The sequence below is a fragment of the Daucus carota genome, chromosome 2 (assembly GCF_001625215.2).
Source record: "Daucus carota subsp. sativus chromosome 2, DH1 v3.0, whole genome shotgun sequence".
Classification (NCBI taxonomy): Eukaryota; Viridiplantae; Streptophyta; class Magnoliopsida; order Apiales; family Apiaceae; genus Daucus; species Daucus carota.
The window spans coordinates 50826346-50853224 of NC_030382.2; the positions used below are offsets into that span (position 1 = coordinate 50826346).

The 26879-nt window shown below is 35.6% G+C and overlaps 5 protein-coding genes across 7 annotated transcripts; all 5 read right to left on the reverse strand.

Annotated features, from left to right (window-relative positions):
- Positions 1-215: 215 nt before the first annotated feature.
- On the reverse strand, positions 216-1490 carry LOC108206088 (pyridoxal 5'-phosphate synthase-like subunit PDX1.2). Its single transcript, XM_017376272.2, has one exon. The coding sequence runs from the start codon at positions 1323-1325 to the stop codon at positions 360-362; it is 966 nt and encodes a 321-aa protein (XP_017231761.1). The 5' UTR covers positions 1326-1490; the 3' UTR covers positions 216-359.
- A 2318-nt stretch (positions 1491-3808) lies between these two features.
- LOC108209408 (uncharacterized) lies at positions 3809-13371 on the reverse strand. Its single transcript, XM_017380287.2, has 16 exons — positions 13236-13371; positions 12929-13142; positions 10588-10981; positions 10318-10495; positions 10089-10228; positions 8798-10019; positions 8607-8707; positions 8291-8435; positions 7639-7707; positions 7516-7561; positions 7047-7417; positions 6778-6857; positions 6564-6699; positions 4654-4855; positions 4467-4549; positions 3809-4375 (listed from the first exon to the last, which is right to left on the reverse strand). The coding sequence occupies exons 2-16, from the start codon at positions 13035-13037 to the stop codon at positions 4241-4243; spliced, it is 3411 nt and encodes a 1136-aa protein (XP_017235776.1). The 5' UTR covers positions 13038-13142; positions 13236-13371; the 3' UTR covers positions 3809-4240.
- Positions 13372-14383: 1012 nt separating this feature from the next.
- On the reverse strand, positions 14384-20050 carry LOC108210117 (protein disulfide isomerase-like 1-6). 2 transcript variants are annotated; one of them, XM_017381385.2, is made up of 12 exons: positions 19325-20050; positions 19022-19151; positions 17898-18063; positions 17580-17698; positions 16938-17018; positions 16776-16865; positions 16614-16682; positions 16455-16523; positions 16181-16261; positions 15881-16015; positions 15021-15074; positions 14384-14931 (listed from the first exon to the last, which is right to left on the reverse strand). In XM_017381385.2, the coding sequence occupies exons 1-12, from the start codon at positions 19810-19812 to the stop codon at positions 14845-14847; spliced, it is 1569 nt and encodes a 522-aa protein (XP_017236874.1). In that variant the 5' UTR covers positions 19813-20050; the 3' UTR covers positions 14384-14844. The 2 variants fall into 2 exon arrangements, 1 of the variants encoding a protein (XP_017236874.1); XR_010289145.1 differs by lacking the exon at positions 14384-14931 and having other exon boundaries at positions 15881-16041; positions 19325-19956.
- Positions 20051-20950: 900 nt separating this feature from the next.
- LOC108209340 (glyoxylate/hydroxypyruvate/pyruvate reductase 2KGR) lies at positions 20951-26571 on the reverse strand. 2 transcript variants are annotated; one of them, XM_064088022.1, is made up of 5 exons: positions 25928-26541; positions 24256-25193; positions 22493-24186; positions 21933-22118; positions 20951-21495 (listed from the first exon to the last, which is right to left on the reverse strand). In XM_064088022.1, the coding sequence occupies exons 1-2, from the start codon at positions 26351-26353 to the stop codon at positions 24675-24677; spliced, it is 945 nt and encodes a 314-aa protein (XP_063944092.1). In that variant the 5' UTR covers positions 26354-26541; the 3' UTR covers positions 20951-21495; positions 21933-22118; positions 22493-24186; positions 24256-24674. The 2 variants fall into 2 exon arrangements, with proteins under 2 accessions (XP_063944092.1, XP_063944093.1); XM_064088023.1 differs by having other exon boundaries at positions 22493-25193; positions 25928-26571.
- Positions 21217-22951, reverse strand: LOC108209341 (uncharacterized). Its single transcript, XM_017380187.2, has 3 exons — positions 22493-22951; positions 21933-22118; positions 21217-21495 (listed from the first exon to the last, which is right to left on the reverse strand). The coding sequence occupies exons 1-3, from the start codon at positions 22949-22951 to the stop codon at positions 21217-21219; spliced, it is 924 nt and encodes a 307-aa protein (XP_017235676.1).
- Positions 26572-26879: the final 308 nt, after the last annotated feature.

Consider the following 26879-nt stretch of genomic DNA (forward strand, 5'->3'; position numbering starts at 1 on the left):
ACGTGAGATTACCAATACTAAACTAACATTGAGCTATAGTTAAAACTTAATATGGCAATATAAAGAACTTCATGATGCCAAATCTCAAATCTCAAATGGAAGAACAGGTAAATGACAGAGCAAAATGACACTTAGACACTTGCTGCACCAAAATGATTTTGAATTTTCTTTCTATCAGTAAAAGCACAGACAAATCCATGAACAAAGCAACTCTATAGCTCATAAACATTTATTTATCATTTATATTCATATAACTGCATTTGGCATACAAAAACAAGACAGACTACACACTTAAGTTGACTGAACACAAACTCTCATACACACACTTGAAACAAAAGGAACAAAACAAGAACTTCCAACTAATAAGTACCCCTAGTGCCAAATTGTTCCGCACTATTCTCATCAAGATTAAACCTAGTGCCAAATTGTTCCACACTATTCTCATCAAGATTAAACCTAGACATTGCTTCATTGAACCCCGAACTGACCTCTGCCAGCACCCGCGGATCACTGTAGTTCCTAACAGCTTGCACAATTGCCCTCACTTTCTTATACGGATCAGCACAACTAAAAACCTCCGGTCCAACAAAAACACCATCACATCCCAACTGCATCATTAACGCAGCATCCGCAGGAGTAGAAATCCCCCCAGCAGCAAAATGCACAACAGGAAGCCTGCCCATTTGCTTAGTTTGGGCCACGATATCATAAGGAGCACCAATTTTCTTTGAAAACGCAAAAACCTCATCATCATCCATATTAGACAAAACCCTAATGTCCCCCATCACTTTCCTCACATTACCAACTGTTGTAACAATGTCCCCCAACTTACTGATATCCCCTTGAGTCCTAATCATAGCAGCCCCTTCTCGCACTCTCCTCAACGCCTCTCCCAAATCTCTACACCCACAAACAAACGGAACACGGAAATTATGCTTATTCACGAAATGATTCTCATCAGCAACAGCAAGAACTTCACTTTCATCAATATAATCAACCTCAACAGCTTCAAGAATCTGCGCTTCCACAAAATGCCCAACACGGGCCTTCGCCATCACAGGAATCGAAACAACCCTTTTAATCTCCTTCACTAAAGACGGATCAGGCATCCGAGAAATACCCGATTCGACAATCTCATTAACAATAATACAACAAGCTCCAGCAGATTCAGCGATCTTGGCTTGATCAGGGTCAGAGACCTCGACAATCGCGCCACCACGAAGCATCTGGGCCAGCCCAACTTTGATAGTGAATGAATTCTTCTTCTTGTTGGTGTCGGTGATGGCGCTGTTGCTGTAGATGGTAACGGCATTGTCATCGGCCATTGCACACCAAGTGTTTGATGGAATTCTGCAAAGAAGTTGAGAGTTATCTAAAGGACTGAGTTACAGCTTATGATGTTTTTTTTAGTTTGAGATTTAAGATGGGTGTTTGGTAGTGAGGTGACAATATAAAAGGAGGTGTGGGGCGGTGTTAATTTGTCAGTTCCAGAAGGCTCCATGAGGCTTCCGGATAAATGTAGCATATTCGGGCCTCTATGTATATTAATTGTTTTATGACTAAAACATAATATTACTTGTATCCCTGATAATTGGAATTATAATTTTGATATTGAATATTTCTCTTTTCTCGCAGACGAAACACGTTTCTTATATCTTTAAAAGTATCTCTTGAATTTTCATGCACTTTTTTGTTTTATCACTCAAAAAAATTTTCTTGAATTTTGTGAGAATATATAATAATTAGAGTTAAGTTCTATGTAGTCCACATATTTACTGTAGTACCGTAGACCACGTATGTTCTGCAACTATAAAATGACATAAAAATATTGCAAAATGTATGAAACTTGTTATTTTGTGAAATACATTCTATAAATATCACTATTTCATGAAAAATATTGAAAATCATTTATGTTCGACAAGTAGAACACATATGTTCTGTAATATGTAAATATGTTTTGCAAACTTAACATGTTTTGCAGAATAATGTGTTTTTCACTATTTAACTTGTAGAATGTTTAGGATCGTCAAAATTTTTAACAAAATAATGATGTTTATAGAATATGATTTGCAAAATAACACATTTTGCAATGTTTTTATGTCATTCTATAGTTGCAGAACATACGTGGTCTACGGTACTACAGTAAATATGTCGACTACATGGAACTTTGTTCATAATAATTAATATAAAAAATAGTACATAAAAATATTATGACTCATGAGTGAAAGATAACGGTAAAAAGATTGGGTATTTACAAAATACATGTAAACGGTCATATAAATTACAGCAAAATGAGTGAGATGGGGAACAAACCAAATTCACAGATGAAGATCTTTTAACTGAGGTGCTAGGTTTCTGTCAAAAAAAAAAAAAACAAACTGAGGTGCTAGGTTGGAGAATGGCGAGATTTATCCAGAATCACAGGCCACATCTAGAGCCTTATAGACTGGCCTCTTCTCCTTGAATTGTTGATGCTTGCAGAGGGCTGTGGATGTAGAAATTCAGAGTATATTTCCATGAAAAACCTGTCGACAATATCCTGATAAACTGGGCAGGTGATGAGAGAATAGTAATGGAGAGCTTCTTCTATGTCCTTAACATGTTCCTTATTATAACCATTCACCATCTCTACTTCTTTCAGCTTTTCTGCTAGTGCACATTGCCTTTCTTTTGCAATCTTCTTTTCTTCCTTCAATCTCTCTTCTTTTCTAATTTTACTAACACTTCTCTCTCCGTTACTTATGAAGCTTCTATTCCAGTCCTTTGTTAAACTCCTCGTCACACTTTTGCTCTTTTTAGTGTCCACAACTTCGTCATCACCATTTCTTGATTCTTCTGATATATCCCTGTCAAAATGATCCACCCGCTGCATTTTTGTGCTGTTGTTACTAATTGGGATGGTATTGAAACAAGGAGCTCTGGACAATTGATTTTGATTGTTTCTTTTCGAGACCAATGACTTCAGGCTTCTCAGCTTTCTCTGGATCACATTCTTGACTTTATGAAAGCTTTTCTTAAGCAACATCTTCCTCTTTTTCTTTTTTAAACTCGCGCTTTATATCTTATTGATCTGTGCACTCTCAGCAATTTGAAAGTTTGAGTTTCTAAAATGTCGAAAGTGCAGATCAATAAGCTATAAAGACAGCACTTATCAACAGCTGACAAAGACGGACTACTGGCATTTCACTAAGCCAACTAATCAGCATGGAAGGAACCTATTTCTAGATTGTTACATTTCTTCTCTCTTCACTTCCTAACGCAAAAATGCTAATATTTTTCTTCAAAGAAGTATATCTTTTGAGTATCGAGAAAGTTATAAAAATGATACTATTGATAAGGCATGGCAGTTTTATCTTTAGATCTATGTTGGTAAATTCTCAACCGCCAAATCTTTTAAAACCATGTTGTTACTTGTAAAACAAAAGAACAAAGAGCTCTAACTATATTCACATATACTGCTCTAAGACGGATCTTATTGTACTGCAGCGCACCTATGCATATGTTCTGTAGTTATGAACAATAGCTCAAGAAGAACAAATAATTCTTCAACACCTTCAAACTTGTTACAGGTTTTAGTTTTACCTCTATAAAAACTGATTCGTTCTTTTCTCCCTCTATGTGTAGCAGTCTTCTTTTCCTTTCCACACAGAACTTGGCCAAATAACACTTAGGTGGCCTGCCAGATTGATCAGTCCAGCAGGTTATTATAAGCAGTATATACATATGAAAAATTCTTATATTTTTAAAATTTAGGAATTTTAAAATTTTATGAATTGCTTATATTTTAAACACCATCATGCAATTGATCGACTTTCCAAAAGGTATGTATATCTTTCTATTTTAACCAAAGTTGTCTGCATAGAAGAAGAAAGGTGTCTTGCTAGCTCTTAGTCCACCGGAGGGCAGAGCAAAACTGAGATGTAATATGCATCTAAATCTATTCTAAATTTACAGCTGACTCTCAAGAAATCCAGAAGTATTACTAATATCAGACCACCGGGCCCCAAACTGAGGCCGCCTCATTTTCACACATTGCCAGCAATATTTTCTTCTTTCTGCCTCCAGTTGGTCTATATGCTCCAAAATAGTATTTCACAACAGACCTATTATATAGGCCTAAAGAGCTTCTGCTCTAGGGATTTGAAAAGCTACTCACATTTTCCTGTTTGCTGCAACATCGAGCCAGATGCAAGTTGATTATCTTAATCTTGTATAACTTGCCAACAGGATAAGAACACAACTAGGACTGTTGGAGTTCTCCAAACTTATCTTTCTCTTCAATCAATTGCCTGAAGTGATTTTCTAGTTCAGGGAAAGCAGACAAAAGTAGCAGCTCTAGGAGGCCAAAAGCTAGTTGCTTCAAACAAACAGATGACTGCCAATCAAGGAGCCAAGGACAGTATGTTAAAAGCACTGCATTGATAAACTATTTTTGGGTTAAATATTAATTTGCTTTAGTAGATCACCTGAAGGAAGTAGTAGAGGTCCTTTGCACAATGATCATACTCTTTGCGACCAACAAGACCTACAAGGGCAGTTGGTGCTTTATCTGCATCAATTCAAGCACATTAGTTAATTGCAATGATGGGAGCTGTTTGCCCCAGATATCATCTTAAACATTAACAACTATATTTGAAGTAAAAATATAATTACCAATCATTAGCTCATAAACAAATTGCTCACGCCGCCGAGCTTCATTTTCCTGCAGCTCATCCAGTCTCCTGATATCATCTTCTTTAGGTGATGAGAGAGGTGAGGGAGGATGGCCACTAGGGGAACTATATGAGCTTGCAGAGGGAGTTGGTCTTTGCCGCTTTGGATGCTTTGTTAAAAATATTCCATCAGGCCAGAGAATCTGTAGACCAGAATTAGTCAGGTCATGTATTCTATAAAGCATTCGATCAAATGAATATCAGTATCAATGTATTTGTCAAATAAACTACCAAGCATTATGTTTTTCAGTTTACTACTACTAAAAATCAACACACAATTGGCACAAGACTTTATTTTAAAACCTTTAACTCATTAAAGAAAAGGTCAATTAAACTAAAAATTTCAAGATTTCTAGGAATCGAATTGACTTCATGATACATTGTAAGTTTTACGATCATATATTATGTATCTGCAACTAAATATGAGAATTTCAAGATTTTAAGGAATCATACTGACTTCACGATGGGTTTCAAAAATCATATAAACATTATGTATTTGCAAGTTCCTAAAGTTCATATGATCTTTGTTAATGAATACAAATGTAATATTTATACTACCAACGAGAAATAAAATAACATTCAGAGCTTTCTAAAGTCGCATCCAATCTTTTTACGATCTCAATTTACCGGACTCTCTCCAATACATGTGCATGTATGGGATTTAAGTTGGATATAATAGTTAAAACCAGGCACTTCATTGTGCAGATGTCCAAGAGATGATATACAAGGCCTTAATACGACTTGTTATAGAAAGCAAGGTCTATGGATGACTCTTTCTATGTTAACCTTTTGACTCTATGTTATGAATTTGACATATGTAATTATCTGTACAAACTTTTTTCAATATAAATTGAAGTAAGAACAAAATCCACTAATGAATAGCTTATATGAAAGTCCTCCACCGGTGTTGAACTGCAGAACAACATACAAGAATCCTTTGCTGGGGTTAAGTATCATACTGGTCACCAAAGTGAAGGCCATATATCACTTCTTTCATTGATCTTTTAGAGGTATCATTTTGATCATTAAGGTCGTATAAAATATCAAATAAATACCTCTAAATAGGTGTCGAGAAAGTAAATATTTGTTTTGTTAAGTTATACACATTTTTTTAACGCTGCTATAACCAAATGAACAGTGGTGAATTCTACTATTTTAGATAATATATCTAGATTTTTAAAAAAATGTTTGCTATATATATTTTTATTTAAATAAGATTAAATAATTGTAAAATTTAAAATAAACAATACATTTTTTTTTAAATCCAGATATATTATCTAAGATACCAGAATTCACCAATTATCATTTGATTATAGTAGCGTTGAAGAAAAATGGGTAGAACTTAACCAAAAAAAATATTTACTTTCTCGACACATAATTCGAGGTATCTATTTGATATTTTATACGACTTCAGTGATCAAAATGATACCTCTAAAAGTTCAATGAAAGAAGTGATATATGGCCTTCATTTCAGTGACCAACTTGATACTTAACCCCCCAAAAAATTAAGAACCAGAAAAGGATTTGATAATAATTAAAAAAAAGCTATGAAAAATTAAAATGGAAGCTTCTAGTAATGAGGATATATACAATACAAATCCAGCTTACAGGTTAGTCATTCGTGACCCCATATCACACTTATATCGTGTATCAGAGTATGTCTTATCAGCATACACCTAGTTATGACAATTTTAATCATGGTTTCTTTTTAAAAGCATATGACCTTGCACATCATTACCCCAAATTCCTATAACGGCACTGCTAACTGAAAATAGTAAATGTACAGTTACAACTTCTGCAGATATGGAAGTACTAATGAAAACCCGTAAATCAGAAATGTATCTTAGTTACCTGCTCAACCCGCCTAATACCTGAAGCAACCACTGATCCCCTTCGGAGGATCTGAATTTTCTCAATTAGCCAATCATCAAAGGCATCACCCATTCCCAGTTGCAATACTTGTTTGGCCACCCAAAAAGCCTTGCGCCTGGAATGTAGTTAATGCTAGAATTAGGTAGAAGAAAAACCAGGAGAATTAAGAGAACTAGACTGTCAATATGTGTACCTTATCCATCCACCATCGTGAAGCTGGAAAAGAACATCAACCAAATCTAAAATAGGAACACTCAAATTTGGAGGAATCCACTGCGTTAACAAACTAAGAATCAATAAAACTGCACTCTGATTAAGAGCCAATAATTTATACTGAACATTGCATCAGCTGTATATTCTCTCATATAAAACAAAATTTTCTATAAAAATATCGTACAAAATAAAACACAAGGAAGATAAACCAGCAACGAGAAAAATATAAGCAGGTTAAAAAAATCTTACATCACTAGGGAGTGCTGGATCAGCACCACCATCAACATGCGGCTCAGTTGCTGGATGTGATTGGTAAATTTCAGCTTCCTTGACAGTAGTCCCCAACTTGCTGTCTAAATGTATTTTATCTTGCACCAATCTATCGATTCTCTTACCGGAATCCTCCAATGGTTTTCCAACAGCTTTTGCTTGCCTTTCTGGAGGAATGGGAGGTACATTTATTGTGTTCATCCTTGACAAATCAGTCACGTGATTTATCCTCATTTGAGGCACCGCCTCCTTCATTCCAGAATTAGGAAGTCCTCTCTTCTGATCCATTGTATGCCTAGTGGCCTTCGCAGAAGTACCAATCTCTTTCTTCTTATCATATGATGTATCATCTAGATAAACCAGAGTTATAATCAGTAACAAAAACCATAATTAACAGAGAAAGAAAATAACAGGCTAGATTACTTATTTCTGCCGTATAATATAATACCTGACAAAGTTTCAATGATAGATATAGAATCTGAGAAGCTATACGTCTGTGATAGCAAAATTTATTATAATCAGAATTTATACCTTCAAAAAAGCAGAAGATGCACATAACAATGTATCAAACCTGAGAATCAACACTAAGAAAGTCCCAAACTTCAATTGACCCTGATATTGTTGGAAGTTGCAAGAGTTTCTGTAACATGACAACACGAGTATAAATTTAATACATATATCCAAAACAAGTGAAAAGGAAAATATAATCATCATAACAAGATGAAAATTGATTTAAGCTAGACTCTCTTAAGATGTGGACATATTACAACTTGAAGAGACTGAATGATAAACAAAGGAGAAAGAAAAAACAATATAGTGAAGCATGATGACAAAAAGTGCATTATCATTAAATAATAGTCTGTCCCTAGAAATTTTTTGCATCCATATCAGCTGTGCTGAGAACTCAAAGATCGTACCTACATGCATAATGTCTTTGGCCAGAGTTATTTTAGTTCATCACCATCTTTTTTTCTTTTCTAGTAACGTATACTCTGTTCACAAATTGTACTTAATAACTACTGTATCCAATGACTCTGGATGACAACCAATTTCTTTCTTTTCTCTTAATGTATCTTCTGTTCACTATATTGTACTTAATAACTACTGTACAATTACTCTGGATGACAAAACATGCTTTATTAAGTTTATGACAATGAGGACATGAAGAGTCACGATTATCTTAAATGAGGAGAACACATTCCAAGAAGCATCAGGAATGTCACCTTCAAATATGCATCAAGCAATTTACAACGTTCTCGTATGACAGGAACATCAAGACCTGTCGAAAGAAAATGCTTTGGCGGCAAATGGAATGTGTACTCTGGATACTCCTTAAGACGCCGATGGAGTTCCTCAAAATGACGAAACCTATAGGCATCAATATATCTCAGTTACACTGTCACAGCCTTTTACATTAAGAGAAAGCTTCCGAAGGCAGCACATAGAAATACAAAACTTATCCACCCAAAATAAGTTAAAGTAAAAATCTACAACATATAATAAAAATAGATATTCCAAAATTTTAGACAATTTTAGCACCTTCTTTTGATAGACCAACTTTTATTTTCTACATCTGTGACGGATATGGAATATACAGCAAATGTGCTAGAACCGCTCTTCACGATATTAGCACACACTACCTGCAACAGGAAATGACCCCTTATCCTTTAGGGATTCTGCTATAGCATTATTACATCAAACAAGCTCGAAAGTTGGAAATTGGATTGTACCTCGCATCTTAATGTCAAAAAAGAGTCTGCTAACAATGAGCTGACTGGGGTGTTTGAAGCCAAACTGTGGCTTTCAGGAATAGAGATATAGGAGAGTGATGAAGACGTTGTTGCTCCACTGTTAGTTCTACCCAGCGACTCTGTCTCGGAGTCACCACCTGAACTGTCAGAGTTCACTTGTCCTGTAAACGGTTTCAGTATATCCTGACCCTCCATTGATACACTAGTTCTTTCAATCTCTTGCCAGACATCAGATACTTGACTGCTTGACCTGGGCTTTTTCCTCCCAGACTGTGATCTTACCAATCTTTGAGACTGAACACGTCCCTTGCTTGTCTTTCTTGCCTTATGGCCCTTGGAAATTTCAAGAGGATGATGAATGCGAGTAACAGACTGGTTTCTGTTATTTCTACCATCCCAAACTTTAATACTGGGAGTATCAAGACCCGTTATATTGCTACTTTCATCATCTGTAGGAAATGAACTCGTGCTCCCTGATTCTGCATCGTCTGAATTCACACTGTCCTCGTTATCTTCTTCAGGTGACCCATTTCTAGGGTGACCAGATTTACTCCAGTTGTCACTAGGATATAACTTCTTTACTCCAGAACTTGCAACACCTAAAGAAGAGGTGTCAGAGCCCCTAGCAGCAATACCCTTTTCTGCACCAGACTTCCCGTGGTACTTGGACAGGGATTTTGGATCATCCACAGGTGTGGCTAAACCTACAGAGGTACTCTGTTCAACTGGCAATGGTGAACTATCTGCACCTTCCTTCTTTTTATAGTTTCTGCCTTTAGCCCACACATTTTCAAAATGTTCTGGAGCCAGGGCTTCAGTTTTTCTACGAGAAATCACATCTAACTTGTCACCCCATTCTCCTCCAGAATGGTGTCTCTGAATACATCTTCCATCACTAGTCTGGGAGTTGAATGGCAAAGAATTCCATGAACGAGTTGACTGAGTGCCAATGGAAAGTAATGGATCTTTGGAAAGTCCCCCATTCAAATCCTCTGCCTTAATACTATCTGTTGAAGAATTAGGTTGATCCTTCTTAACTTGCACAAGTTCAACACCCTTTACAGAAGGGTCTAGAGACTGAGATATATGAACGGTTGACATCTTTGAGGATTCACTTGACTTGACCTGCTGTGCATCCACCACCACTTTATCAGACTTTTTTGATGACATAGCCACACCTTCAATCCTTTCATTGATAAACCTAAAAAGCAGAAGGTAAACATAAGCAACAACTGAACAGATTACCAACGTAGCTATATCAAAAGATTACCTTGGGTTAGCCAAGTTTAAGACCGGTCGCATTACTGCACAGGAAAGAAGTTCCCTGACAATGTAACGGAATAAAGAACAGTGCAGATCATCAGGTCTAAATGATAGTGAAACAAGACCCTCCATCAGATGTTGCAGAACCTGAAAGTAATACAACATGATGAGATCAAAATCCAAAGGACCTGTTGTCCATTTATGGACTTGAAATTAAAAAATGTATGTTCCACAACCTTGTGCTCTGCTTCTGTTGAAAAAAGGGCAGGGTGCAATTTGTTCTGTGCAGCTAGAACATACTTTAACTCTCTGTCCCTCTGTCCTATAGTCAAAGACCCCAACTGTCGCTTCTGAATCTTCACGTTACATGCTCGGAAAAGTTCCAGGTGGGCGCAAAAAAGTCTAATGACATCTCTGCAACATCCAAAGTTAATAATTTTACAAGAGGTCTACCAAATAAAATATAAATTGTTTGAGAGTGGTCGTGAAATCCTTGAATAAAGAACCTTGTTAAAAGATCTATAAGGTCTATGTTTCTCATGCGGCTTGCAATTTCAGCCAGCACACTATTTATAATTCGCACAAGCTCTTCTGGAGCTTGTTTATCCGGAGTTATGCGAGAATACCAGAGATCTGTCACCCACTCTGAAACTAAATGTCTGGAAAAATGATCTAGTGCATCCTCAACAGCTGGCGAATTAACTTTCCTTCTCCACTCAGAATTTCTAGAGACAAATTTTGGTGCCTCGTACTTTTTTTGAAAATGATTATTTGCCGAGGCTGGTTTGCTGTTGTATAATGCTGCTTTCCTCCGCATGTCAAAATCCAGGGCAAAGTAGCGAAGAACAATAATTAAGACGAGAGCGGCAGGCACATTGACCAAAACTGAGGAGCTTGTTACTGGCATAATCAAAATCCAGCAAGCGTCAAGATGAGTATAATACATACTGTTTTATATATAATATACTTAAATAGATTATACGGCAGACTTCTCAATATAATCACAATCTGCTGCTGCACGAAAAGCACAAAGAAGGTACATGCTACCAATTAAGTAGCGAGGAATAAGCTAAATTGCAAAAACTCTGATGTGCAAGATCTACTTTCACTTGTGCTATATCGCTTACATACATATAGAAGCTGAACACATCAAGGGCCGATAGTGGGACCCCCATGTGTTCATCTATTTCATAAGTGGCATGATAATTGAATCGACATTTGCAAAGGAGGATTTATAATTACTGTACATTGTAAAGGCATAATTATACGTGTCTATCAATGACCACCTAATAATCAGAACCTTGAGGTATCCTTAGAGATCATCTCAAGGTTCTGATCATTAGGTGGTCATTGATAGACACATATAATTGAACATAAAACATAAACCATTTTATAAAGTGTAGGAAGATCTAAGATGAACCCAGCAAAGCTATTTGAAGAACCATGAATCAAGTTGACAATGCCCATAAAGAGGAATAAAAGGTGGAAACTCTAAATATTATTAAAAGTGAGAACACCTTGGAGATGATTAACATGTACATGTTGGTACAGAGATAGAGAGCTTAGATCTCTTCCGGTTGATCTACTAAACAGATGCATGTTGATGTTAATGAGACTTTTTAAATAGCCCACAATGAATTTTTATCCGCTTTATTATTCCTAAATAGTTTTATGAAGTCAAGTATGATGAGGCCAAAGTTATTATGAAGCTCGGCGGAGTTCGAGTTCTTCAACTTTTTGTTTTTCAGACAAGAATGATGTGAACAAGGAAAATATATATTATCATTTAAGAATAATTATTTGTCACTTACTAGGTATTCTATTAGGGTTATTCTATATTGTGATACTAGAATAATAGAAGTTTTTTTTTTCATTTTATCTAGAATTTTATTTATTCTCTAAGTTTTAGGATGTCTACAGACTACAGTAACAGAAATATTATAATTGTTATTAATATTACGGATGATAAATATTATGAATTTATGAATTTTGGATGGGAATATTCTTGTATATTTAACTGCAGGGATGATAGATAGTATGAACTCATAAATTTTAAGGAAGTCTCATAATTGTGTGCGACTTCACCAATTTCCAAGCAGAGATATGTGTTATCCTTTGTTTTGACCCTATCCCAAAAACATGGCCGCTATCGAGAAGCTTATTTCTTGAAACAGATACTCTATACGTGCAACAACTTCAGACACGTCATTATGTATATAACGACAAAGAAACACTTCCATACATGACCATGTACCAATACAAACGGAAACCATCCAATCAAAATTGTTTTCCAAACTCATATATTACTTCCAAACTTGAGACAAACCATTCCGTGCTTTTAGATGCCAAGACGGTGCCAAAGCTTCTTGATCCAAAGTAGCCAATATTAGTAAAGTTTCCTTATTCGGTCGGAAACTCAAACCATCCGCTATCTCGGACCCAGCCGTTACAAAAATCACATTAATTAAACGTCATCACGCGGCCTAATGCTATATGCAATCTATGATTCATGCAAGCCCTATTATCAACCCTAACTCTAAACAAACTGTATTACCACAAAAAAAATAATAATCAAAAATCAGATCACAGCATCTTACAGTTATCTCATTCTAAATCAGTAGCAACCAGGAAGTATCAACTATCAATGCCAATAACACACACAATCAATAAAATCAGTTCTACCTAATCCGACATCCTCCACCAAATGGACACACACGGAGAGAAAACTGTGATTAACATTTAAGCATCTACATCATAACAACAAATTGAAGTATAACAACACGAACTGGAAGCAATTAAGCACAATCAAGTCGAAAAATGAAGCAATATACGGATAACTAAACTTACAAGACATGAGATAAGAGAGGCCGACAACACACACGGAGAGTAGAACAATCCGCTTCTTAGCTTCCTCCACCAGCTCCGTCGCCGTCACCGGTGCCTTGTCCGTACTCATTTCCGTTCCGGCCTCTCCAATCAATCTCCAATACAAATTTCACATATACATATATGTTTTTGTATCTACAGCTTGAATCACTGGAATTGATCAATCACAGCCGACCTGCAATCAAACAGATTGAATCAGAAATCATAAATTGATGAGCAAATATAAATAATAATAGCAGTGATTGTAGTGAATATTTCTCTCACTAACTTTTATGATTATCATGTACTGATTTTGAGTAGCGAGGTTTTTCAGTGCTTTGAATTACAGCTTGGAAGACATTGTTGTCGCTCCTCTCTCAAGGAATAATACTACTGTTACTCTTTTTTTATTTGTTAAATATATAAATGATGATTTTGTAAATATTTGTTTTGCCGGTCAATATTTATTTTTGTAACGTAAATTACCCCATTGTCAGATGTGACGTGGGATTGATACGTGTTTGGTGTTTTGAGATGTTTATCTCGACGCTATCACAATATTTAATTTCTGGTATTTTATTCATTTTGTGATTTTGTATATTCTTATTTTTGTTTTTTTTAACATGTATTTAAATTGCAACTTTCAAATTTCTTTTAGTTCAAGTATGTAGCTGTCAGGAACTTAGGACTAGAGAACTGTTATGACTTTATATGCAACTACATTTGCCTACATTGATGATTAATCCATCTTTACTTTGTGTCCTCACAAAAATACACCATCGTTTAAATTATGTCTTCCCGACTTATTTGAGATTTTTTTGTGTGCAAATACCAGCGATCAAATTAAATGATCTCCGTACTTGATTTGGACAGGACTGCATCGAATCTTAATTTAAAGGCATTAATTTGATGGAATACGAGAGCATTGTTTTTGTTTGGCCTTCACAATCTTTGTACAAATCTTATGTACATTTATTGTGTGCAATGACAATCATATTAAAGACCAAAGTAAATTGCATATATGTTTGTGCAATCTCTCTGCCATGAATACGTGCTCGAATGTCGGAACTCGACAATATTCTGAAAATTTTACATTTTTTTGGGTAAAAATAAGCGTATGAATGTCAATACCCATATCCGAATGTCAAGTGCCAGTGCTTCACACAAAATGAAAATTCAGGGTAATTTTGGTATTGATCCTACGGGAAACAAAAGAAGTGTTGTTTGCAAAAACAGGTAGGGTTGGCATGATAAACTTGATCAAGAGGATGAAGAGAAACGAGTACACGGGGTTTGACAAATATCTGTGGCTATAAATCTTCACACTGAAGCTTCTGATTAAGCCAAAAGGATGACCAAGACCTGCAAAAGTCTCCTCGGCACCAAGCTGTGGCTTACTTGCAAGCTTTTTTGGTTCAACTGTTGAAACTTCTGATCTCAAGAATAGAAGCTTACTTGTATATATGTTACTGCTTGAGAAAATATATTTAACATCTCCCTCTCTGTCATTTGTTTACAAACATTTCAATTCAGAATTGCTTTCCATTACACTTCGGGCTATCATTCAAGTCCTTAGACCTGAGATAAAAGGTGTATGCAGTTGTTATACATACACAACTCATCAGCATACACCATCACACGTCTCTGCGCGTTCATATGCAGTAGAGCAGATCTTCGGTTGAACAATAAAAACCTATCAACTAAAAATTAGATTACAAGAGGTATACAGCTATATTCTATAGGTCAATCACTCATCAACCTTCTCCTTTTTATCTACTCGGTGAATTGGTTGTACAAAATGTATACCCCACCCGCAACTAGTTCCCAGCATAGTCTATCAGTACATCTTTTTTTAATACTTCACTCTTCCAGTTCATACCTGACTCACTACCTGTAAATTAGAGCTCATCTTTGGCATGGGATTTGCTATATCTGTTGACGAGTTTCGCCAAGTCCTTCAAGTTGGACTTGGTAGGAAGAGTAATCTGCAGAGGAGACAGGGTATCAGAAAGGAAGACGTGAAAGATAAAGAGAACACAATAACATATATGATTACGCTATAAAGAGTAGTTACAGGGTTTGTCTTGTCCTCAGCTGGATAGAAGAGCAGAGTTGGATAGTCATTAACCTGCAGCCAAATTATCGAACACACTTCTTTGGCTCAGTACTAAATCTTATTGACCTCAAAAGATGTTTAAAATTTTTAAATATTCCCAGAAGGATGGATACAATTAGCATAATTTTCAGGCTCCGGCAAAGCTACCTCAATCAAACATATTATACAAAAAACACTGCAAAAATGAAATACATGCAATATGGAACACCTTTTATTTCAGAATTGTTAAACAGGCATGTGACCTATTCTAAATTTTATACTCTGCTTATACATTATCAGGGCAGCAACAATTGTACTTTGACCTTCTAGGTATTGCAACTGTTGAACTACTATTAAACACAGATCAGATTTATTGAACACCGATAAAGAAATTTTTTTAAAAAAAAGGAAAAAAGAAAAAACACAACATACCATCAACATCTTTTACCAATCATAACTTTGCAAAAGACGAATCAAGTCATACATGGAAAAACAGTGCGAATCTGTTGCTATAAATTATAATTAATGACATGTCTAAAATAACGATAGAAAGTGTGTGTGTGTGTGTGTGGCTATGCATCCACAAACAGTATTTGTAGATGCTATTGGTTCATTTGGGTATTCATCTTTGATGGAAGTGAGTGTATATCAAAAAATAACAAAAGTGTGTGTGTGTGTGTGTGTGTGTGTGTGGCTATGCATCCACATAGAGTATTTGTAGATGCTATTGGTTCATTCAGGTATTCATCTTTGACAAAAGTGAGTGTAAATAGATGTATAGTATATGTAGGGCCGTACATATTCAAAACTATATGCCCTTAAGATACTGAATCTCTGACCTGTAGTTTTGGATGTTCATTTGCAGAAGCATCTATCCGTGCAAAAGTTAAAGTTTCCAAACCCTTGAAGTGCTTGGTTAACTTCTCTACTTGCTTGCTTGTGGTTTCACAACTGAAGCACCATGGAGTGTGTACCTTAAATACAATAATTGGGAATTATGCTGCATTCCAGCAGAAGGGGGAAAAAAGAAGAAACAAGCCAATAATGTAGGATTTCGTGAGTGGAGAATGTGTCACGTGCATGTATAGCAGAATTACGCTATTCTATTTAGCAACAGAAACAGATGCTCAAATATTCACCTCAAGAAAAACATTTTTATTACTTTCCAAAACCAGGCTGTCAAATGTCTTCCCAACGATAGTAAGAATGGTCGACTCATTCTGCAATGTTTCCGTGGATGAGTTCAAGTTGATACATTATGAAGTAAAAAGCAACAAAATAAGACAAGATCTTCTCAACAATATACACTATGAAGTAAAGAACAAACAATAAGATAATATCTTAAAATTATCATTACTACACAATAGTTGAGAAGTGCACTACTAGTCTGCTTTATATAAATTAGATACTCACATTATCCGGAATTGGCTGTGATTTATAAAACGGTGACACAGTCCCATCCAAAATACCCAAGCAGAAATCCTACAAAGGCCACATCATAAAATGAACTTGGTAATTTGGTATATTTGTAAATAAATCACACCAACTGAAAGTTCCAAAAGTCATTCATACTTCAGTTTTTGTTGGTGTTGGATCTTCCAGCAAATACTTGGAGCCGTTCTTGTAATCAAAGGCAGTTACCTACCAGGCAAGCAAAGGAAAAACAATTAATCTTGGCAGCTAAAATAAAATTATTTGAATATGACAAGAAAGGAGTTTTGACTTTTGACTAACAACTGTGTCTTCCGAGTCCTCCAGTCCAAATAATGTTAAAAAGGGTTTTGCAAGGTTTTCCACTTGAATGTTCACATGTATGAACATTATCTACAGCACAAAGATATATTAGAAGTTAAACAACACAAACGAAACAGCAAGTTCTATATCAGTTTAGCCAACCTGTGTTTTAAACTTTCTTGCAATGTTTTGAAGTGGTTCAATAAGATTCTTCAACTCATCAACATCTGAAAAGACATAGACCTGATTGACAAATATACGGAGGAATCAGACAATAGGTTGGAAAGACCACATACCAGAAATATGTATATCACCTAATTCAATATAGTATAGGACCTAAATTCAGAGTTTCAAATTGTGACTGATCGAAATGTTAAAAAAACATTAGTGCCATGAGAGAATAATGTCTTAGAAGCTATTAGCCATCTGATAAATAAACACTTACCACTCTGATTCATAACCTGATTATACAACCAAATGTTCCTTTGCAATACTAAAAATTAATACATGTTTGTGAATCACAGAGTGTCCGAGCAGTGGCATAGGTTATCCTAGTGTAGAAGAGGTCTAGATTTTGATCCCCCTTCGAACCCCTAATCACCCAACCACCCACCACCACAACACTAGAAAGATATATCAACTCCAAAAAAAAAAACATTTTCATGCAATGTACCATAATGCTTTAGCAAACAACAATATACACAGGTTTAAAAATTCTCACGGGCAAACTACAACATTGGAAGAGGAAAGGAATCCAAAAATTTAAAATGGTACAAGTACAACCAGAGCAGAAAGACAACTAACCTGTAGTTTGTTTGAACTAGAATAGACTCTAGCAGAGTTAATTTCAGTTAGAAGTGTGACTAACGGGAACTTGTTATCATCTAAAAACTGCAAAATATTGTCCACTTTAAAAGTGTTCTCTGCAAAAACAGAAAGAACGCACCATGTCAAGCAACAGCTACTTGGAATCTTCTGAATCCCAAAAATCAAATTAACCCGTGTGACAATCAAAAAACAATGTAATCACATAATTACATCAATTGTTCATCAGCTATCATAGAAATAGTTAAATATTCATCATATCTGAGGGAGGGAGGGGGGCATTAATGTTTCGCCTACCAAAACTCGTAAATTTCTCCGGCTCGCTTTTGACAAGACCAAGAAAATGATTAGATGCCTTAATATCTGGAAATAAAATTCTGGCAACCTCAATGCTGCTTGTTTCAGCAAATTGAATTTCATTGTCAGAAATTGCAGCCTTTACGAACTCTTCATAATCGGGCCCCTGAAAATATAATTATGTGAGATTAGCTAACCGCTCTACTACAAAGTACAAATTTTGCAATCATATATGCAGTATTCTATTTGTCACTTTAAATAAAAAAACTACTCCAATATGTTGGAACAAAAGAAACTCTAATGTGTCCACAACGAATAGAATGATGGAAGAGGTGTAAAAGAAGAATGTGGGGCTAAAATCTAATATAGTGTGTGTGTGTGTGTGTGTGTGTGTGTGAAAAGATACAAATTTTTAACAATCAAAATTGTGAAGAATATAGTGGCATCGAGATATAACCATTTAATTTCAAAATTGGATGGAATGCATTACATTTAAACATGAAAAATGGCATTGAGAGAGGAATATGTATTTGTTCATACCTCATACATATCAGACTACATTAATATTTCATTCTATTCTCGCGTAATCTCGTTCCATACAAGTGAACACAACCTAATGCTTGGTTTGATTGGTGAGAATATAACGGGGAAGGAACAAAATGCAAAACTCAGAACAAACCTAAAGGTGAAAGAAAAGATATAAGAGAGACAAGTGCAAAAAAGAAAAACGAGAGTGTGTGAATTCATTATGGTGAGACTTTTGAATAAAATGGGAAGTAGAAATAAAACATTCATTTATAAATTTGTTGGATTGAGCTGTAGTTCAAAATTGTATGAACCGAATTGAGGAAGATAGGAAAAGTATGTATATTTACCTACATAGTTTCCAATCCCCACGTATTCATTATATTCACCCAAATGAAGCATAATAAAAGTATAGAACAACACAACTGAATTCAAAACCAAGTTGAAACTGTGTTGAGTAGGAAGACTGTAATGCAGATATGGCCAACATCAAGTGTATTAAATGAGAGTAGAGATTCTTTATTCAAATTAAATGAAAGTTTGCCATCAATAAATGACGAAATCATGTGGCGTCAATGCACAAGAGTTCAATGTCATACCTCAAATTTTTCAAAGAACCCGACTGCATACAAAGTGTGCTTCTTAACAAACTCACTTGCTTCAATTTCTGAACTAACTCTAACAACAGGCACCCCGGTCTTCTTTCGTGCCCAGGTCACAATTTCTTCCCTAACATAATAAGAAAATAGAACGGATTGAAAACTAAATATATCATCAATCAACAGTTGCATAGCAAAATCAAATCACAGATATAAGACCATGTAAACTGCAGGGAAGGGGAAAATATACGAAAACCGCAATTATCAATGTGTACATCTCGAACATAGAAATTAACAGCTTACGAAGTAAGTCCACCACTAAAAGGCTGAGAAGTGCCATTAACAAACAGAAGCAAAGTGGGAAACCCTTTGATCCCAAGAACAGAAGCTGCTTTCGGATATCGTTCCGCATCAATCTTGGCCATCAAAATCTGACTCCCCAGCTCCTTCAATGACATTGCAGCTTCCGCAAAATGAGGCATCAGCTCAGCACTCTTAGCACACCAAGGAGCATAACCCAACACCAAAACATACTCATTCCCATCAATCACTTTCTTGCTATTATCACCATTCAATTCAAGAACCACCCTTTGAGCCCTACTCAAAACATCAGTATCAGATGATTGCACATGATCTTGTTCTTCTTCATCTATTGCTAGTAACTCATCAAGACCCTCCAAGTCATCAGCATCTTCATCAACAGAAGATAATACAGTGATTGAAAAGGAGAGTAAAAGGGTCAGAATCAGAGCAAAGAAGATAAATCTTGAAGTGGGTTTTGGAGTATACATGGAGTTGAAGAAGATGAATGAAATTTCTTGAAGAGATCTGCTGATTATTACTAGGAAAAAATATGGGAAAGTTTTAATAAGGGTTTTGAGTAAAAAAGAAGGAGATCTCAGTCTTACAATATAAAATTTGTCGGTGAACGTGATGGCAACTTATATCTCTCAATCTCGGGCGGTAATCACTGACAGTTCAATAAAATCTTTTACGACTCCAAAACTATACATACATAATTCTGTATCTAGTAACTTCTTTAGAAATTGTGTCTTTTTCAAATCCAATTAGGAATGTGCACACCACAATAATAAGTTAATACTCCCTTCGTCCTACAATACATGTCTCTTTTAAAAAAATTACGTACCTCTACCCCTAATAGACTCTTATTCAACCTACATTAATTGTTATACAACTTTCAAGAAGGGTAATTTTGAAATATTTGCAATATATTTGCATTGGAAACTAAAAGTAGACATGTATTGTGGGACAAAATTTTTTTCCAAAAGAGACATGTATTGTGGGACGGAGGGAGTAACTTTTTTTTCTCTTATAATTTCTCGTGAATCAAAATCTTCAAACTAATTAAAATAATTATTACTTCTTCTATTTTGAAATACAAGTCGTTTGATTTTTTTGCACGTATTTTTAAGTCCTTTGACCGCAGGCTAAAAATGGTTGTTTTTGAAAAAAAAAATCGGAATAATAATATCAAAGAGTAATGTATAATTAGTTTGAAGCAGTTGTTAATGCAGGTCACCAGAAAACTCATTTTATTATAATATAATCATTTTATATAATTGTTGTTTGTTTAGTTCATAATAAGAAATCATTTTAGAATCTCAAACTCATATAAAATATCTTTTCAAAATTATTTTCGGTTTCATATTTAATATACAAAGCTCTAATGAATATTGTAATTAAATATTTCAAATGCATAACAAAAATATAATTTTAATATTGTTTGTGAACAATTAATTATTTATCTTTATTAACAAAATTCTATCATAATAACTGTAGTTAAAGGATCACAACACCTGGATGTGTTAATTAAAAAAATTGTCATGTATTAAAATAGGGAGAGTGATGTGAAACTGAATTTCAGTGCTGCATCAATGAATTAAGAGGTCCTTAGTTGACATAAATGAATTTGCAATAGTAAAATTTAATACTTTAAATTATATGTAAATATTCACACCATTTCCATACATTATTTCAGCATAGCTTACAAGTAACACCTCTTGCGAAGGAGTAAAGATTAAATAGAATTACATTCGAACTGATGCAACAAAAATTCAGTTTACATTACAAGCAGATCACACTGTATAAGAGGCAACAACAGAGTAAACAGACTTTAGACCCCAAGCATGCACTTAGCAAGGGGTGAAGTGCAGTGTCCAGCATTCTGTAAAAAATCAGCCATAAGTGCATGAATTCTTCCGGAATTTTATAGGTTTAGACTTGGTGGAGTCGACGACCAAAGAGCAGGATATATGTCTCCGATGCCTTGTTGTTACCAATTTCCCAACCACATGTCCGCGTGACCTTATCTCAAATTTTAGTTCCAATGGAACTTGAAAACCGTTGCTGGTCTCGTTTAAGGCTGATCCAGCTCCATATAAAGGAACTCTGAGTCCTTCTAAGTTCACCAACACAGTCCGATGACTTTTTCTTGGTTGATAATATTTCTTCAACTGCAGTTTTTGGGGAAGATTAAGGTAGAGTTAAAAACGTGCACATAAGAATATTAGACAAGTGGTTATCCACTAGAAACAAAGGCTCCTAATATTTATTCGGGCAAAAAAGTACCATGAATGATGATTTATAAAGATTCTTTTTTAAATAGTTACAAAGTATTTAAGCAGGGAAGTCATAAGAACAATATGCTGCAGCAGTATATGATGGTCTAATTTAGTAATAATTTATAACTACAATTAAGTTTTATAGCTATACAGCTATACTCGTTCTGCATCTGGAACTGATCATTCTTTTTCTGATATTTTGTAAGGCATTCTGAAACTAGCATTCCTTCAACTATCAAAAATATATGAAAACACTAAATCAAATTTTGTATTATACATTATAATTTGTCGTGCGTGGTATAATGCTTTGTTGATGGAAGATATATCACCTGACCAGTTGCGACAACTACATCCGAGTATATCAGGTTGACAGGCGTGGAGCTAACTCGAATGCCAAAGAATGTAGCAGGATTGTATACGCTCAACCTCAGTGAACTATTCAAAGTAAACATATTTGTTGGAACCCCCGTGGCGTCTGGCCCCATTCCAATGTAGAAGTTGTTGACAGCCAAGCTCTGTCAATCACATGATTCATTAGAAAGCTTATAAAAAGGGGAAAATGCAAATGAAAAACCTCTTCAATAGAAGTAACAAGAGAAACATGGAAGGAAGGGTGGCTATTTGAAACTTCAAGTTAAACATATAAACTTTAGGATGATCATATTAAAGGTTTACATTCAAGTAGCTTTACATTGGCATAAGTTTTAGTAAGCACTACACTCAAATAGTTTGAAGTGGATCGGGGAATTGATCCCAAATATGTTAAGACGATCATAGCTCTTATTCTTCTACCTAATTACAGTCTTTGGTGCTTCTTTACGATGATATATAACTTGAATTTACAATACGATATATCTAACAACTTAAATATAATCACATGAAGGCATACCTTAACAGTAACCTCTGCTTTAAACGGCCTAGCTGCGCCCCATATAATTAGGCAAAACACAGTAAACAGGACAACGAAGCCTAGCAGCGCAATCAAAGCCTGCAACCTCCTTGTAAGTCCATTTTCATCATCATAATCACCCTCTTCTACAATCACATTACATTCCGGCCACCCTTTATCATTCCTCTTTCTGCCTCCTTTCCTCCCTGAAGAAGATCTAAAAATCCCCGAAAACCGACTAGATGAGGAATTCCTCGAGTGGCGGCCATACGAAGGATGTGAAGGGGACTCCGTCGGACTATTAAAGCTGGGAGTCGGATGCATTGATGAGGACTTGTCCCCATCATGAGAGTCCCTTGAGGGACTCTGCACAAAGTACACTAGCCTCTTCGGTGATGACCGGGATGGCGATGATGGTGCTAAACTAGTAACATCAGACTCAGACTTCGTATGCATCATATTTCAAGAACCTAAACAACAATCACTAGACTTAAACAGAAAAAGGGCACAAACTCTCCTAGAAGTTAAAAAGAAGCCAGAATTTTCTTGAGCATAAACACAAAAAGATTGAAACTTGAGAGTACTAAATTATGCTAATAATAAGATGTAATACACTAGGATAATAACAAGAACATTATAGAGTAGATGAAACAGTGCTAGGTGAGTTAATGATGAGTTGATGAACCAACAAGAAAGACTAGATATTTTTTACTTATCTTGAAGAGAATCACAGAAGCAGACCGACAAATGAGTTACACCTGTCTGTGTGTATCAATATTTATCCATCATATGATGATATATTTGTGTTGTGTAGGGAAGCTTTGCATGATGAGAGGCTTGGAGAGTAGTCAAGACTTCACAGCCAAAAGCTACTGTACTTGAGAACCTGAAACCTATCCTCAACCCGAGCCTAGCCTTTGCTATATTTTGTCGGCAAGCATAGACATATCTATCAATGAGTTTTATAATATTATAAGATGTTGGTATGTGTATACCGATTACCAATGGCAACTTAATATTAGAAAATTTACATATTAAATCCAAATTATATTCAAAATTATTCGTTAAGTTGCAAGGTGGTAGATTCACAGCATCCACCAAAGTTGTAAACTGATAAAGTTTTTTAATAAAAAATTTAAGTCCAAATTTGAAATATGTACTACACCTTAATACTATATAATGAGTTGAGCTTTTTTTAATCTAACTCAATTCCAGGCCAAATAGGTTTTTTCCGATCAAAATGAAAAAACATAAGTTAAACCACACAATATATCTGATAAAACTATAGAGTTCAGATCTTAATTTATTTGAATATATGAGTTAAATAAACATTCAAAAATGTTGATAGGATAGTTTTCCTCCCACTATGTTATTTTGTTCTCCAATATTTATTTCTTTTCCCTTGTATATAAATAAACTTTTTCTTTATTAAACGAAATCGTTTTCTTAGTGGCTTCTTTCTGCACTACACGGGTCCTACTTTTTATTTTGGTTGTATCATATATATACAAGGCAATAACTTCAATACATGTACTGCCATACAGGTGGGAACTGAGAGCTACATAACATACACCAAGCCCAAGTGCTTCTTACTGCTATAGACTTTATGAAGGTTGGTACTTGGTAGGCCTTGGGCTCAGCTGCGTGTCCACCGATTTTAATTAAAGGACTCTGCCCCCTGGTCTGATATTGACCTGAATGATCTGGGGTTAGAATGTCAATAATCAGCTGATCTGATGTTGGAAATAATAAAGTTCACTCACTTCTTTTCTTTCTCTTTTTCTCTCGGAAATATACAGGTGAGTATAAAATGGAAAGCAATATCCAAGCAACAAGCACAGGGGCCTTCAACTATATCCTATAGCCAAAAGTATGTCCTGAGGACCTCAACTCCTCGCTACTTTGTAAACGACATTGGAAAATTAATTACTAGAGTATATGAGTAATCATAAAGACAATGTACATATTAACATGCGCAAACATCATTTTTTTACACAAGATGCATGCACAAATTCAATGGCTTGACAATTACTACCAAGTCATGTTGTAACAGAAATAACTGAGCTTTTATTGATGATAGCATAGCTCTAGCCAGAAAGTGTCTACAAATATTGAAAGGGCATACAGTGGAAACACCTGTTTAAAGCCCTAAAACAATCATGATTGCATACCTTCACAACAGTCACACGACTGGAGTGAGCAGCGGTTTCTTCAAGAAGTGTGCTTCTAGGTTTCCAACTACAAGGTCGGCCATGGCATTACGAGTTTCAACTGTACCACTCCCCACATGAGGCAGGAGGACTACATTATCTAAAGCAAAGAGTTTTTCAGGTACTTCGGGTTCATTTTCATAGACATCAAGCCCTGCACCACCTAGACGGCCCTCAACCAAAGCAGATACTAGCTCGGCTTCATCAACATGAGGACCTCTTCCAATATTGATGAGAAGACCTTTAGGACCCAAAGCATTAATCACTTCACGGTTGACAATGTGGCGAGTTTCAGCAGTCAGTGGACATGCAACAACCAGGATATCACAGTTGGAAGCCAACTCAAGGACACTTGGGTAATATTTGTATTTCAAGTCTGGTTTCTCTGTTCTTGAGTAGTAACTAATTGGGCAGGTAAATGCTTCTGCCCTCTTTGCAACTGCCAAACCAATTCTCCCCAACCCTATAATACCCACTGTTTTGCCAGTAAACTGCAAGAATGATGGAATTAATAGAACAATACATGGACTGACAATTTATAGAGGGAGAATGCTTGAGGTCAGTTGTGAATGCAGGAAAGCTTAAGTCAAAGTTCAAAACAAACTAAAGCAGATCATTTCTTGATACCTAAGTTCTGCTTTTACATCAGTAACACTTGCAAACTATTAATATTTACTATAGGACTGAAAATCAAACAAGCAGAGGAAAAATGATAAGCTCGTAAACCCTCCTAATTTCAGAGCCAGTTCATACAATATTACAATTTATTTACTAATATGTAAAGGGGTTACTGCAACCTTTAAATTTGTTGATCAAGTAGTAATACCAACTGATACACCTGGTGAAAATAACTTGCAACCATCCTAAAAATCTATAAACAAACTTAGTGAAAAAACAAGAACTAACGAATTATGACACCACTCGAAAATACAAATACAAAACTCACTATTCTAGCCTTCTTAGCAGTGAACAGACAACATTATCCAAGCGTCATCAAACCCAAACAACATAACAATCTTCTCGACAATATACAAAGACCTTGTCCCTAGTCCTAGAACAAATATAGAAACTTTATACCTAACAGTAAAAGACAAGTTATTTGAAACATTCCTTACCTCACACCAATAACAGTAATGCAACACAACAACAAACAAAATAAATTGAAAAATCGCCAAATATCATACACTCAAGGCAACGAAAAAAGACGAAAAATTCAGGCACAAACCTTAGTAGTCAACTTAAAATCCCCTTTAGTCTTCCACAAGCCAGCTCTAACATAGCGATCACACGCACAAATCCCCCTCAAAGTAGTCAAAATCAAGCCAATCGCCAAATCAGCCACATCTTCAGTCAACACATCCGGCGTATTCGTAACCCTAATCCCCTTTTCCTTACATTTGGCCAAATCAATCTTATCCAGCCCCACACTGAAGCTCGAAACGATCTCCAGACTCGGCAGCGAGTCAATCAGGGCCGAGTCGGCCCCCGCCGTCGCGTTACCCACCACAGCGCGGATAGATAGCGCGTTTTCTTTGAAAAAAGCGTCTTTTTGAGGGAAGTTCCAGAACTTGAAGAGCTTAAATCGCTTAGAGAGTTCTTGTTCAAGGTAGGTTGACATTGGGCAGGCCATTAGTACTCCGATTGATTCCATCTTTCTTCTTGCCTCAGGGGATGATGACGATGATGATTATATAGAGGTTTTGCAATTGAGAAGTGGAGGAGTTTGAAGTTTCAAAGTGCTCAAGATAAAAAAAATTCAGCCGCTCGTCGTTTATCTTGTTATTTTCTTCTTTCTTTTTCTGATAGGTTGTTATTCTATATCTGCATAATTCTAAAATCTAGAGTAATAAATTATGCACAAATGACCGAACTCTAATCAAAGTGCTGATCGAATATTATCAGGGTTTTATATCAAATTGGCCAGCCGTTGCGTCAAAATATCTCGGTTGACCCACTTATCTCATCGGTAACTCATTTAGATCACTATAAATCAAATATATATATCATTTTACCCGCATCACTATTTATATCTCTTTACTTAATCATTCATCAAAAATCAACCGTTTATCTTTTTACTACAAAACCAAATTCATTATTTCATTACCTCAGGCTAGGGGCGTAAATCAGTCAAACTGTATGTGAGATACTTGACCTCGTAAAATATTTGAATTTGATTC